Source organism: Ptychodera flava, chromosome 21 (assembly GCF_041260155.1).
Source record: "Ptychodera flava strain L36383 chromosome 21, AS_Pfla_20210202, whole genome shotgun sequence".
NCBI lineage: Eukaryota > Metazoa > Hemichordata > Enteropneusta > Ptychoderidae > Ptychodera > Ptychodera flava.
In genome coordinates this window covers 32,058,091-32,073,823 of record NC_091948.1, presented here as the reverse complement: position 1 = coordinate 32,073,823, position 15,733 = coordinate 32,058,091, and the positions used below count along the sequence as shown (strand labels likewise).

At 36.5% G+C, this 15,733-nt stretch overlaps 1 protein-coding gene across 1 annotated transcript in view; it reads left to right on the top strand.

The window, feature by feature from the left end:
* LOC139122040 (neuronal acetylcholine receptor subunit alpha-7-like) overlaps positions 1–15,639 on the top strand; it is a 40,765-nt gene extending 25,126 nt beyond the window's left edge. The window contains exons 5-9 of the mRNA XM_070687404.1: positions 9,416–9,669; positions 11,252–11,446; positions 11,638–11,721; positions 12,135–12,244; positions 12,533–15,639. Coding sequence (XP_070543505.1) covers positions 9,416–9,669; positions 11,252–11,446; positions 11,638–11,721; positions 12,135–12,244; positions 12,533–12,982 — 1,093 coding nt within the window. The 3' untranslated portion in view covers positions 12,983–15,639. The remainder of the gene's footprint in view (positions 1–9,415; positions 9,670–11,251; positions 11,447–11,637; positions 11,722–12,134; positions 12,245–12,532) is intronic.
* Positions 15,640–15,733: the final 94 nt, after the last annotated feature.

Here is a 15,733-nt window from a genome sequence, read left to right as displayed (position 1 = left end):
ACGCCAACTGTCAACAGTTTTATCTAGGGCTTTCACAAACCCAGTAGTAAAACGATTGAAGTGAGGTCAAGTGATTCCTAGATTAGACTAATTCCAATTACACGGTTCATCATCCACTGTCTGTGTCCATAGATTGTCTGTTTGCGATTAAATTACTCATCGCGAATCCGAGCTCAATTGAAAAAATGTTTTTTCGTGTCCACTCGCTAAAATCACCCAGCCGTAACATAAATTATAAATTTGATTCAAATGAACAATCTTCGCCCTCCCACAGGAATCCTAATTAGAATGTCGACTTCTTTTCCGCAATAATCGCGAGATATGCGTTTCAAAAATCAGGAGTGATTGGTAGTAAGGATGAATCACACAGCTTTTTAATCAGAATTCGATGGATTTTCTTGTCGACAAAAGAGAATCAGAGTGACAATCCAAGACTCATTGTCTGTATCGATGAAGACATTAATCAAGTGACTGAGCAAGAAGCATTTATTTCTGAAAAGATATAAAATAAACTACAGCTAGACATTTCGTATCTATTCACGGCACGGCCGAAAATCATTATGTAAAATCTATATGTTTTTTTTGAGAAATACTCGTATTTTGCAGTTTCAAGCTATACTTTTTTCTGTTACAGTCTTACCAAAATCATAGCTATCTTGACTTTACGTTATTGCCATCACATGAAATTTGAAGATATGTACATATTATCCTCACTATAGGTCATTTTATGGTTTTTGAATAATGTCTGTGAAAAAATCAACGTTCTCCTGTAAAGCAATGACTGATATAGGAACATTTGGATTAAATGTTAAACCTATGACTGCTGTCACTAATGATAACGTAATGGCATCAATCAGACTTGAGATAAATGAATCTATTTTAACTTTACTTTCAGTCCAAAGCCCTGTAATATATCTCGCATTTAGATCTTCTGCTGTCTCTTATTCTTCAAGAAGATGTTGGCAGTTTTTCTTACGACGCATTTAGTCATAGCGTCGTTCGTGTTTTAAAAATCGTCATTTATTGCATTCATTTTCATAGCACTTGATACGATGTTTACATTGAACGTAGTGCCGACTACCTTCTCCCTTTAAAGTATTTGAACATATAGATAAACGAGATCATAATCATTACATAGATACATAGATACATAGATACATAGATACTTGCGTATGTGCAAATGCATAACTTTCAAAGCGTCGAGATGAGGCAACGCCCTATACTAGCTGTTTTTGTGTCTTCCAAACTTCTTGCGTATGCTTTTTAAAGAACTGTTTGAGCGATTGTGACAATAATTTTTGTAAAGGAAATGTTGATGCATGATGAGATGATTGAGCCAAAAGTATGGACGAACGCTATTATTCATTGACTTTATTTGTCAATTGAATAAAAAAACAAAGTCTTGCCAAATTAGATATATGCTTTTGTATACGTTTGAGATTTATTTTTTTGGAGTACATTACCTTCCTAGTTCAATCAATACAACTTCCGCTGTTGCACATTTGCTCCATCCATTCCCGAGATAGTATGCCTGATGATAAAACAGGAAAACTTGAAGTAGTCTTCTTAGTAAGGTGACCTAAATTATGGTTACAAAATGCAAACATGATCATAATCTTTCTGAAATGCCAATGCCAAAGACATCAAGCGCTAGATTTTATCACCCATGGAGAACCAAATATAGGGTGCATACCTTTATGGGGTGATATGGAGATAGGTAAACTAGCATTGAAATTATATGTTTAGCATTTTATAGAAAACTCCAGCGAAACCATCCAAAGATTCTCCACATATTTACGTTGAAACCCGACGACTAACCAATCACAGTGAAGTGTTGAAGTTTCCAAAATTCTTCTCGAGTCAATTGTTTGAACTCGCCCACCCAGGATATGTTTCCTTATGAACACCCGAGACCTGTAAATGCCATTTTTGATTCGAAATTGTTTTCATGCACTCAATGACACATGAATTCCATGTGATCATGGGACATGGGTGGCATCGTAAAAGCTGAGTATTTCAAACTTTGCTTGGTGACTCTGATATTTATCCTTGATGTTGAAAGAGAGTGGTTAGAGTTTTCCCGTGGAATGTTTAAGCACCACATTAGAATCTTTTAGTTTTAAAGCCCTTTCTCCTTTAAGGACAACTAGTTCATTTTAGTACAGTATCTACACTGATACCCAAAACTTATGTCCCTCAAGATATCTGTCAAATTTCAATTGTGTGAGATTCTCCCCCCACAGCAATCAGCAAAGATATGCATCTTCCTACAGAGCGGGTTCGGCATCCAATATTATTGTACGATAACAATTGTACCACAGAATGTCATATTATTGGGATTCAAGGAAAGAACTTGAGCCTAATTCGCTCCAGAACTAATGAGTCTGTCAAACATGATCCACGAATTATACCTCATCATCAAGTAAAATGCTCTATTACAAAAACAACATTAAGTTTGAAAATTGAAATACTCCATGATCAGCAGGACGTATGTATTAGGTGCCGAATGAGTGTAACCGTGGCGGGGGAGGGAGGTCCTCTGACGGAATGCAAGGCTGCAATTAAAAGATCAACGGGATCCATTATACGCAGATACACTCCCTACAAATGGCATGAGACACAACCTGTCCATGTGCTAGGTAATATAATGAAATTGCAGGAAGAATGTCATTTTTGTAGTTGTAAGATAAATTAAACAAAACACCTCATCTACTGTAACTCCGAGGACGTTAGAAAGAATATGTTCTCGTTCTAGGCTGTTAAAATTGTTTGAAAACGTCTTTGACAACAAGACATTTACAGCGGCTCTTTAGGCAGCACACTCGAAGAAATTAGCTCGAGACCCCAACGATCCCCCCTCCCGTTAGGTGTTGTGAACTCTGCCTAATTAAGTGAGCACTGAAGCCATCCAAAGAACATGTTCTGCTATGTACACAATAGGCTGAAACATTTGCTCTTGTGGGGAGATAAACTTACTCAACCGTGAAATGTAGCTGATATCCATCTACTGTGTTAGATTTCCCGATAACCGATGCGTCTGTCTTCTAGATCGATTTCTTCAACATATGTCCGGAGTCAAGTCATGGTATGACACTGGGCAATGGATCAAACTTATCGCAGTAGGAAAGAGCAAATGCGTAATAAGTGTATAAGATAAATGCACATGGATGCGGTTTAAAACAAGGCAAAGAAATTGAAAATGTTCATCAAAATAATAAATTCTACAACGTTGACATTTTAGTGGAACTTGAAAGCGACATAAACTTCATAAAAATCAGGTCTTGCTTGAATGTTAAGCTGGGCTGTAACATCAAATATATATTGTCCATTTTGCCAGCATGCACAGATTCCATAGAAAGACAAGATGTACTCTTCGGAATGCCGGACAAATGGCGTCAATTCCAGACGAAAGGCAATCTTCTGTTTTTATCTTTCTCCAATACATTTTACATATATTACACATATATGATACCTCCAAAATAATATGTCAAGGGGTTAGAAATACCCTGTCGCATTTCAACTAATTTTCATTGAAATATAAACCCCTATATTCTATCAGTAGCGGAGTAATGTGCGCTTTACAATGTCCTACATTGTCGTTAATTCCTGCTATCCAATACTGAGAGACCAGATGAACGGAGGTCACTACAGTAACTTCATAGGAGTTATTTACGTAAAACTGTCTCAACGGTACACAGACTCCTCAACTCTAGGTGAATGAATCATTATACATTTCGATGCATAGGGCACGGGCCCTAGTTTTTGTCGCTTGGCCATCATGCCAAGCATGTTTCATCTCAGGCGCCTGGTTTCATCTTGTTCAGGGAAATCTTCTTTTTATCAGAGAGCGCCCTCGATAGGCAAATCTTCCAGTCTAAGTAATTAGCATGAAACGTGGTAAGGTGGACTGCACCTCTGGGACAGATATTCGGACTCAGAAATATCGGATAATTTGTTTCTCTGGTACCAAACTTTGCACGTTGATCCCTAATTTTTATTCTATATTTGGTAAGAGTACATGGTTGAATGTTTACGTCTTTTACTTTGGAGGCGCATACTACCTTAGGGTGAATTCAACATTCCATTAAAACAACACATGTTCAGGAATATCCGTAAAACAGGAGCTGGCAGCCTATACGTAATTTTTGTCAAACAAGCTGAAACAACCAGGTAGAAGATCACAATAATAAAATGAGTGATTACGAGTTATAGCTTTTCCGTGAGTTTCCATGTGTTCACATGTTTTGAAATTCGTGTCATGTATTTCCGTCTTTCTCTTCATTCCTTCGAGTTTCTTCTTAAAGGAAGCATTTCAGGCTGAGGTTCACATTTTCCATATTCACTTATGCAAAATTGTATGTATATATGTATGTATGTATGTATGTATGTATGTATGTATGTATGTATGTATGTATGTATGTATGTATGTATGTATATATGTATGTATGTATGTATGTATGTATGTATGTACAAATCCATCTACACACATATCACACATATGCATTCAAATGCGAATAAATACACAGATGTTTGGAGAGAGAGAGAGAGAGAGAGAGAGAGAGAGAGAGAGAGAGAGAGAGAGAGAGAGAGAGAGAGAGAGAGAGAGAGTGTGTGTGTGTCTTGGCAAACAGTGCCTGGCCAAAAAGCAATCAAATAACTCGAACAGACATGTGATACAATCTCAGAATCTCATTTAAGAGCAATCGTTAAATGCGTCCCTCTAATATAACGCTGAACAAATAGCACAGTTTAATCACCTCATGCCTTTCTCACAGTCAACAAAAAGTACATGACGGAGAAATGCAAAATCTTAATATTGGAAACATGCCGATCGCAATTCGATGACCAGAAACTGATTACGCTAATTGTAATTTGAGATAAGAATATAACAAAATAATCAAGTAAACCGTTCTCATTTAGTATAATTAGTTTTTTTTATCTTAGTCATGCAAGTTTTTCAGACATTGATCGCAAATAGTTGAGGAGAGACTTGGGTTCACTGTAATGAGTACATGAAAATATTACCAATCAGTTTTAGTGTTCATCATGTGCTCTTTTAGAATGACACAGGGTTAATACTAGAATGCATCGGCGATATAGATACCCGTCTGTATTGAACTCTTGATATGTCTCCATGTTCATACTGCTAAAATTAGAAACATTCATGTCAAGCAGCTGCCAAGTGTCCTCAGAGATTTTTTGTGTAAAGTGACATTTGATCCAGCTTACTAGCTTGATTCTAGGCAATGATTCGTATAGACAAAGTAATTCTCTTTACACTTAATTTTTATCTTCAATGTTATGAAAGTAATCAAGTGTACAATGAACAGATTTAAACATATAAGTTATTTCATTATAAGTTATATTATGTCGTTTGAACACAACCTTTATGACTCTATTTATTTAAGGAGCAATACTTACGAGCGTTGCAGGAGAGGCATGTGAAAAATAAGAGTTCCAACAAACATTTTTGTCATACAACAGAGGACCCCTTTGAGGATTGCCTTGGAATAAACTCACACTATGGTGGAAAAGAGATAAAAATTCAAATACGTATTCGGGCAAGTAAGTCTTAATCGAGAACCTGAATTTACAACAGTTACAAGAAAACGATGGGAACAGAATAGAACAAATGTTGTCTCTCGAAGTAAATCATTAGTTTGTGCAAATATTTTATGAGTTGTTCTGCAAGATAAGAAAACGTAATATGAGCATTGATGTTGTTACAGACAGCTTTTTTGTGAAAATTTCAATAAATGACGCTACTTAACAGGTATCGTCTTGCATTTCAAATCAATTCAAGCATTTGGAATTGCTAGGATATGTTGCAAATTATAGTATGGCGTTAACCGGAGTTTAATTTTTAAACTCAGCATTGGCGAGAGAGAATTCTTGTAAATCTCTGTCGTTGCCAAGGGGTATCCTACCGCCTCGAGGCCTTACTATGAAAAAAATTTCCACAAATTTACGTCTTACTTCTTTTGTTAATCGTTGTACGAACTCAAGGAACCATCCTACAGCAATGTTACCTATAATAACCTACTCATCTACTTTGCTCCTGCAAATTTAACTTGATTAAAGTTCGTTTTATAAAAAATCTAATGTAAAATAATAGTCAGCCACCGATGAACCTGTAGAGCAGTATTTTTTAATTTTTTGTACCTGTTGTTTAATCAAATTTTGATTGTGCTGATTCAACGAAACCCAAAATAGATGATCGATTTGCGATTCCATATTTTCTGTAGCACGTTCGGAGTTTTACTTTGCTAAAGTTTGAAATCAAGCAAAAGTGGAAGTTCAACCTTAAACCCTTTGTTGCTTTTTCAAAGATATGGCTGCATGACATTTCTATATTCGTACTCGGGAAGATGCGCAGCAGAGCAGAGTCTAGAGACAACACTGTTTTTTCTTTGAAACGATTTTCCTCAGTGTCTCCTAACTCCTCCCAAGTGTATATTCATGTCAATATGATAACCCTTGATCAAAGTTTATCATCGTTAAAACCGGCTTTGAAGTCCCTACACTCAATTTCAAGTAGCCTGATGGATTTTATGCAATGTAATAAATGTCCTCTGAGAATAATATTCATGTTGAAGGTTGCAATTCTCCACAGATGCTAACGACCGTAAATCAGCGTCCTTCAATGAAACTTTGTAATGGAATCCGATTTTGCATGTCACCTCGTACAGAACGGCTACTGTTTCGGTCAGATATTTTCCGTAAAAGTGAATATCTGAACAAAATTGCATTTTACAATGTCTTAGACGAATCTAAACCTGGCCATGTACATGTTGTTACAGCTATGGTGTACAACTTGAGTGCCCAGTTGTTAAAATGTGATGGCTCAATGATAACTACATTATGATCTTTGTCGTGTTGTAATCAATTCTCTGTAAAGGCTACGAACGTGAACTCCTTAAATGTACCAAGATATTTAAATAGATATCAATTTTCAATATTTTGAACTTATCTCAATTTCAAATACACGACTATTCATGCTTGATGTTGTTTTTCATTTGAGGAATGAGGTGGTTTGCACGTTTTCAACGTTTCTGGCTCCCTGCGATACTGCCATAACGGTACGGTACTCGTTACTTTTTATATCAAATTAAGGGACACATCTGCACTCATACGACTAGTCAGTGTGGCTGTAGTACACTGAGAGTAATAGAAATGGCGCCAAACCGAGCTTCCTATTCCGACGGTCTGCCGGCGGGCTGAGTAGAGTAAGGATAAGGACATGTAATATTTGAGCCAAACTACTGTAGGGCTGATACACGGATATACAGCGTTTTTGAAAATCATCTAAAAGTATAGATGATAAACTTTATAGGAGTTTCTAATCGGGCAAATACTTAACTGTTCGGGATATCGACCCGTAGCAATTAGTTACTATTTGTGTAAAGTGTTTCATCAACTGAGTGTATAAATTTAAATCATGATCGTTGACATACACATTATACACAGCATGTTTCACTTGATGAAATCGAAAGTAAGGAACATACAGTGCATACATTGTGTTATTTACATCAAAATACGTGTTGTGTTATTTGTTGTTGTCATGTGAGCATCGACGATTTCAGTAAGGAAACTTGATAATCTGTCTGTACTTAGGCTTCAAGTTCACAGGTTACTAACCTAACAATTTTGACATAGTTCAAATTGTTCGTCTTTTATTTTTCTTCCTTTTATGTGCTTTCGCAAGCCTGGAATTTCAACAATTATTAGTGAGGTATAGTGTGTTCCATAATCAATCACTTGATCACAAAATATTACATATGTGCACGGAATAAAGCACAGTATTATATGCATTAATCGTGCAGCGCATGCCAATTTTATAGTCAGTCAAAACGGTTAAATCATACTGTGTTTTATCAAGCAAATATTCTTTCAAAGTGTCTGTTTGTCCAGTGTTGATGCTCAAATATTAGAAACTCATTCAATAAGCCAAGTTGAAAATCCAGGCTTCAAAAGTATTGTTTTGCATTTATTCCAGGCAAGTCAGTTTAATGTCAACAATCAGGATGCTGAGTGGTTTTGACATCAACACTGGGATTCTCTTTCAAAATACGTAGACTGATGAATTTTTGCAAAGTCAGTCAGAATAAGAAACTGAATAGCTGAAGAGAACGATTGAAAAAGTTCCGTTAAATTATTCACAAAAAATAATCAGCTGAAACATCCGTACAAGTTTATGTAATAGCTTTGTAGGTCTTTACCAATAGGGCTCTGAAACTGAAAACCTTGAACAAACTAAATAGACAACAAAAGTCGTGAAATTGTGTGCAAAAATACTGGACTGAAAGATTTTGTCATGCAATTTTTGTAGTGGATTTGTACTAAATGAACTTTGCAGAAATAGTTTGTAATACATCTCATCAACAATCTCTGTCTTGATTCGTTATGGTCACGTGCTATACATCATTTTGGTGCTGATACATGAAAGAAGCTACTCCCTGTCCATTGTTTCCAAAACTAACCGTTCCGAAAATTGTTGAATGTGCAAGTTTAAAATGGGCGTCTGCACATGCGCACACTATACGCAATATTGGTGTCGTCTGCGACCGAGACGAGTGTTAGCAGAGCAACTTTTCTGAGAAAATATGATGAGGTGTGTTACAAAACACACGTATTACGGCGTATATTCCAGTAACAGCATGCGTTTCTTTTCCCTCGTGAAACTGACAGTTTTGGGCGACTTTACGCTCTCGGGGAGAAAAACGTATGCAGTTACTCTCATGGCCTATTAATGTAGATAAATCAGACATGAAATTCACGCCGACTCTTCCATTTTATAAATTTACACATGTCTTTTGAGTTTTCGTTTTCACAAGTGCATTTATCGCAATATGACTATCGCATAAAAATACGCTTAACATCCGAATATATGTTTCCGGAAGCCTAACTGGTACTCTGTAAAACCCTATACCTATGAATTTTTTTGTTTTCGTAATTCAAAGTAGACGATTTCGCTGTTTTTTGTTTGGTTTTGTTTTCAGTGGGACATAGCAAATAAAACAAGAAATGGTCGCGATTGACCTTTCAGTATCAAGGTCGCATCTAAAGGAAGCATCTTTAAGGAAACATATTTTTGGCCTCGTCAATCTGTATAATCTGTCTCATTACTTTCTATGGTGTCCGATTTTTCAGACAGACTTTCTGTGTTATAGATATAATCCCTCAGTTTGTCGCTATACACCCAGTGGATATATCTTTTTATCTCCCGCTTGGAAATTGATAGCAGTTCATTCGTAATCATCGCGCCATATTTCTGTCGAAGATACCACAATATGACGTCATTTCTCTTTAGCTCTCGTTAATCAGTAATAAGCTTTGATGTTTCTTGCTGTTATATGTCGTATTTAGCTAGCAGTTTTCTCTCTCATCGGCTAGATTCTTTCAATTTGTGTTTCAGCGCTGATGAACGGTTCGACGGCACTTTTCACACGAATATCGTAGTCAGCTCAACGGGTGAATGCCTTTGGATACCGCCTGGTATATTCAAGAGCACCTGTATCATCGATGTTTCCAACTTTCCATTTGATGAACAGGTCTGTCAATTGAAATTTGGCTCCTGGACGTTTGACGGTTTCCAGTTGAATTTGGTCAAACTCTGGGAAACGGGAGACGTCTCAAACTTTATGGAAAACGGCGAATGGGATCTCGTAGGTACGTTTACTGTCATATAGCGAAGGGCATGCATATGAAGAAAACCCATGACATTAATAATGACAACAGTGTTGAAGACGACATCCACTAAAACGCATAATATTATGCGATAATTTAATGAAATTAAATCAGTGTATCAATTAATCAAAATTAATTAAATCAGTGTATCAATACAAAACAATATACATATAACGTATAAAAGAAACACAACAACAACAACAACAAACATGCAGCGTCAAAGTTACATGGCGAATGATGTTGACACACAGGGAGCACTTTTTACAATAACACGCTATCAAAGATACAGAACATATACCTACATGCAGTATGCTCATAGAGTACAAAATAGACGCGACCCGAATCACACACTTCTGGGTTCTTCCAGAGCGAAAAAAGGTCTACTGCCAGTCACTCTGGAAGTATTATCAGGATGACCAAGTCCGGCCTTAAAGTGGGACAATTTCCGTGCCAAAAAAGTTAGGAAAAGATGATGTTAATTTTCTATCGACTATATTCATGAAATTTGAAGATGATATCAAAATCATACAGAAACATATTTGGTTTATTTGCATTGTGATTTGTTTACATAATGTCATTGTACAGTAACTTTACTTTATACACTTGTACTGGTCAGGTAAAAATATTTCGTACCTCTTTTCGTCTTCAAATCACATATTTCCAGTTCAAAGACAGGGATTATTTAAAACATGTATATGTATATTAAAGAAGGCTGTATGGCTTCCTTCATCAATACTTTCTGGAGCTATCATCAAATAAGCCGCGTTACACGGTTGCCGTGTTCCGTGTTGGTTATTTTCCTGTCTTCTAAGTAATAACAGCCTTTCCAGAAATCTACTTTCTGCGCAGACTCAGTTGATATGAACGATCATATAACAAGCATCAAGCGCATTGTGTATTTCATTCGAAGAGCAGGCCCACTTGGTGAAAAGAGAAATCTGGCCAGTATCGAATGAGGGCGCTGACAAATATTGCGTGATCTATACCTTGTCTATTAGTGTTTTATGAGCATACTAGAATGTACATTCTTTTCATAGTATGCAATTTTTAGGTAGTTTGGAGGTGGTCTATTTCCTAAAATTTATGAAACTGACATTCCATCAGAGTGATGGAGCAACTGTTGGCGGTTGATGCTGATTGAGGTGATGGCGATGAACACCTTGGCCATGTACAGTATACGATGCCACGATCAATCAAACCGATATACGACATTGATCACTGTGACTGAATCACACAATTTTTCTCTGATAGAGGAACTCCGCTACATTTATTCAAAGTGAAAATTTTAAATAACAATAGACCCCATTATTATTGTAGAGGAAAGTGGAGTGTGGTCTAGACCAGAATTAAAATGTAAATCATAACAGTAAATTTTACCTGTATAGATGCTGTGTTGGTAATCTTTTACAGTTGGAGTTTCAACAAGCCTTAGGAAGTAGAATAATAAGTTGCGGCGATTGTCGGATTCACATACAAAACACATATTGTGGGAAAACTATGAAAAGTTACAGGTAGTGACCTTTTAACGATTTATTGTCTCTTATGTACTATTTTCGGTTCCTAGACATTCCAGCTATCCGCACGGAACTGTTTTATCCATGTTGCCCAGAACCTTTTCCAGACATCACCTTCCATATTAAGATGAGAAGGAAGACGTTGTACTACAACTTCAACTTGGTACTGCCATGTATCCTAATGTCAGCTCTGACACTACTGAGTTTCACTCTACCACCTGATTCTGGCGAAAAACTGGCCCTCGGTGAGTCAAATACCAAGGTCATATATCGATGGTTGGCGTTTTACAATTTGTCATAATAAGAAGAGCAAGTATAGCCCTGATATTCTTTTCAAAGGCGCCATGGGATATTCTGCCTCATTTGTGTAAATTTAATAACGGTTTTCTTGTAACAATGCGTCAACTGACTTTATTAACGATCTTCCTCATCACAGGTATTACCATTCTGCTGTCCTTAACCGTGTTCTCCCTCATTATATCGGAGCAAATGCCGCCCGCAGGCGTCGTGCCCCTCATAGGTAAGCTGTCGTTACTTTCATGGCTTTACAATCATGAATGTCAGGACCAACATTCCTTTGCTGCGGAGGTACAGTCCTGTGTGTCTCTGAAGAATCTCATAATTTTTATGATGCATGGAAAGTTGACTTTGTTCAGTATTTATCCTACCGACACTTTACTTTCATGGTTACCATGGATAGAATTTTTCAATAATTCAGTATAATCTCGAAACAATAATTAGATCTTTAAAGCGTGTTATAAAGTTTTATGACTGTAAAATATCAGTTCATTTTAATTTATTTCAATTCTTGTTCTCTTTCTTTCTCTATATTTTACGCTCTCTCTCTCTCTCTCTCTCTCTCTCTCTCTCTCTCTCTCTCTCTCTCTCTCTCTCTCTCTCTCTCTCTCTCTCTTACTTTCATACTGTCCATAGGTGTCTATTACGCTCTAACTATCGTCATGGTTGGTATCTCAGTTGTAACAACCATTATAGTACTCAATCTTCATCACAGACATCCTGATTTTTACGAAATGGGTCGGGTGGTAAGTGCTTTTTATATCATGCACCGAAAATGACTATTAAAGCGTCCAAAAGATGTTGTTGTCGTTTCGGTTTACAATTTGTGCGTCAGTAACTGTTTGTAATTTTGTTCCAGATGTGTCAGATTACAAAAGATTCATTAAGGTCGTCGCATCACAAATGCTGTATTATGTAGCAAAGTTTACTAGATTTTTTAATCCCTGCTCGTAAGTTACAATGCGATATTTTTCAACGAGTTGTCATTTCATTTCATGTATGCATTGCTATTAAGCTAATTATCTCTCTTTCAGACCCGTTTTCTGTTTTTGAAGTTTCTCCCTTCCATGTTATTTATGACGAATCCCCGGGAGCGAAAAATAAAACGGGAAGCACAGAACAACAACCGAAATAACGAACTAAAGAAAGTTGGCACCAGGCTAGCTAATGCCTTCCATAACTATGATACATACCATGCCCAGGGTCGTGAACGAGCCTACAGCACAGAACTTAAAACGCAAGGAAAACAGGACGAGACTCAATTTTTGTCAGTTGAGACAGAACTACTACTTCGGGACACTAATTCAATATTAGAAGAGCTGAAGCAAATTACCTCCCAGGTTCAGGATCAAGATGAAGAAAACGCGGAAATTAATGACTGGAAATTTGCTGCCATGGTGGTCGACAGGTTATGTTTAGTGAGCTTCACCATCTGGACTGTTGCCAATACCATCTATGTTATGGTTGGTAATCCTCTGGCTTGAAGTCAAGCCATGGAATTGGTAGCGTAGCATCAAGACGATATGGCTGTCCAATAGTCATCTTTATCATGAGTCTTCCAAACAGAACATGATTGATATAGTTAATCATAGTAAATTTTGAATAAAACCAATGCCAGGCTGTCGAAACAAAGCTACACGAGGTACTGAGTAGTTCTACTGCCCCTATTCTATAAATGAAGTGGGATGTTGACCCGTGAAAATATCATTCATTTGCAGAGAGCACGGCTGAGTTTCCTTTTTAACTCACGTGGTGTCCAAAATCACAATAGGTAGACTCAAGAATATGGAAGACAAAGAAAAATCATTGTCCTTTTCCATTCTTGTTAGTGCACCCGATTTTTTTCAACAGTAAATCGTTTGGGGTTTTTTATTCCATGGACAAAGAAAAGATTTTTTCGTCAAAATTTGCATGGAGATAGTGTTTATGTCACTGACACGAGTCTTGAAATTTTACAGAAAGCTGTGTTTTATGGAATAGCAGTGATGGCTATAAGAAAGCATTGTGAAAAAACTGTGAGAGCAAGGATTTTATGACAAATGAACACGAAACAGAGCTTAGCTAAGCAGCAGATGTTGATACTTGTTGATCAAATCACATCGTAATCATTAGCACAAACGGCAAAACCTTGTTAATCTATTTTGATGGCTGCTATACTTTGGCGAAACGGTCACGGAAATTGTTTTGACAGTTTCCACAAGTTTTAGAGCGGATAAAATGTTGCCAACTCGTTGAACATTCCATCTACCATGGCGCCGTGACAGCGACATCGAGAATCTTAATGATTTCATTCACGATTCCATCATGAATTCCTCTACTAATAAATGTATGCGGTGTTCATTAATCCAACTTTCTAATAAGATTTTTTAGTCTCAAATGAAAAATGAAAAATTATAGCTTTGAAGTTCAAAATGTTTTGACTTAATGACGAAATAATACATTTCAACAAAATAATGCATTTCAAAGTGAACATTTTTTATTCTTAGGTGATTTTTTACGGCGAAATAATCAAATGTAGTTCGTGAGGAGAACAAATATTAATGTTTGTTTATATTCTACCTGAATAGAGCCAAAACAGTTTGATCCCAAAAAATTTAAAATTTTTACATTCCTTAAATTGATCATGCACAGTGCATTACGTTCAAAATTGGTGCTATAATGATATTTGAAAGACTCTGGGTGGCGGATATCTTTCACAGACTCCAAAGACGTTATCTTTCGGAGTATGTTAAAATACAGTTCCTCCTATGATCATGTGGCAGGGTAAACATATCCTAACCAGCTCCATTCATTTTTATTCGACCCTTTCCACCTGTATATCATTGACAATTTCCATGGGCAGTTGAGCTACCCAAAGCCCGAAGGATATGACACTGCCTTCGTTCAACACACATCATTACCATACTTTCCGTCAATAAGGTTTTTGACGCAAGAGGGCGCAACAGTGAAGCAGCTATCATAAAATGGGCGTGTCATAAAAGCTTTCCCCTAAGAAGGTTGATCTTTTGATTTCCTGACAAATGTCCAAAACCTTAAATTGTAAATATTACCTCAAAGGTAATACAAATACTGGGCTTCCTTCATGTCGTATGGTTAAACTTTGTTTCTGTCGTTTGTCAATGAGTTTTATACTGAGCTTATTAGCACTTTGTTGAAATTATCCCGTGTTTGAAAACAGGTACCCTGGAACCTAAAAACCTTTAACACGATTGGGACTAATTTGGGATAATTGAATCTTCATGCTTTTCAAGTTTCTCAAAATTGTTAGGCGCCATATAGCTGAATGTGGCAACATTACAAATTACTCATAAAACAAGTGTTTAATTTGAAAAGAAAAGCAGATGAGCTTACATTTGCAGATTAAACTGACATTACTTCACCATCCAATCGTGTCCTTTTGAAATATAAAAGAAGTAAAAGAAAATGATGATCTGATTTATCTAAAGTTTTGGCCCACATTATTTTGTCTATCGGCTCGAAACAATTATAAAAGCTTTGGATGAACATGATACTTAAGGAGCGATATTTGAAAGATATTTTGGACACACGCAACTTCCGCATGTTTAACGTATAGAGATAAACGCCATAGAATTGACTTTGAAAGCGAATGGTAACAGTTTTCATTTCTTACCTTCATTAAAAAAATTAATTAATGATTTTCACTAATTTTTTTGATTCTTTCCCGTCAGAAAATTTTCTTACGTGCTGCAAAATTTAGGATTGTTTTCATGACTGTTATTTATCCAATACTTTCAATTTCGTAAACACTTGAGCAATATCCAAGTATCATCATAGGTATCAATTATCACATATTGTGTAGCAAGTGTTGTGTTTTGCAGGAGGACAATACAAAGATTGTTAGCTAGAATGTTGATAGCACTGAGACGAGTAGATTCAGTGCAATATTTCTGCTTCACTTCATATGGCTGAACTCATAGATGACAATAGCATATCATTCTTTGTATAGATCAGTGTTGATAAGAGTTTCATTTTCGAAGATTTCTGATGTAGGTTACTAATATTTGATTTTTACTGTTATCATAACGTTGTGAAATACATTATCGATTTGATTACACCATCGTTTCTGCAAGTTTGTAAAAAAGAAAAGAAACAAGAATATTAAAAAAGCTTACTAATGAAACTCTTTTGTCGCATTTTACTGTTCTACTGCATGGCAGTTCTTTAGTAGTTGTCAATAGCGATGCTCTATGACGAAGGGTGACCTTGATATGGTT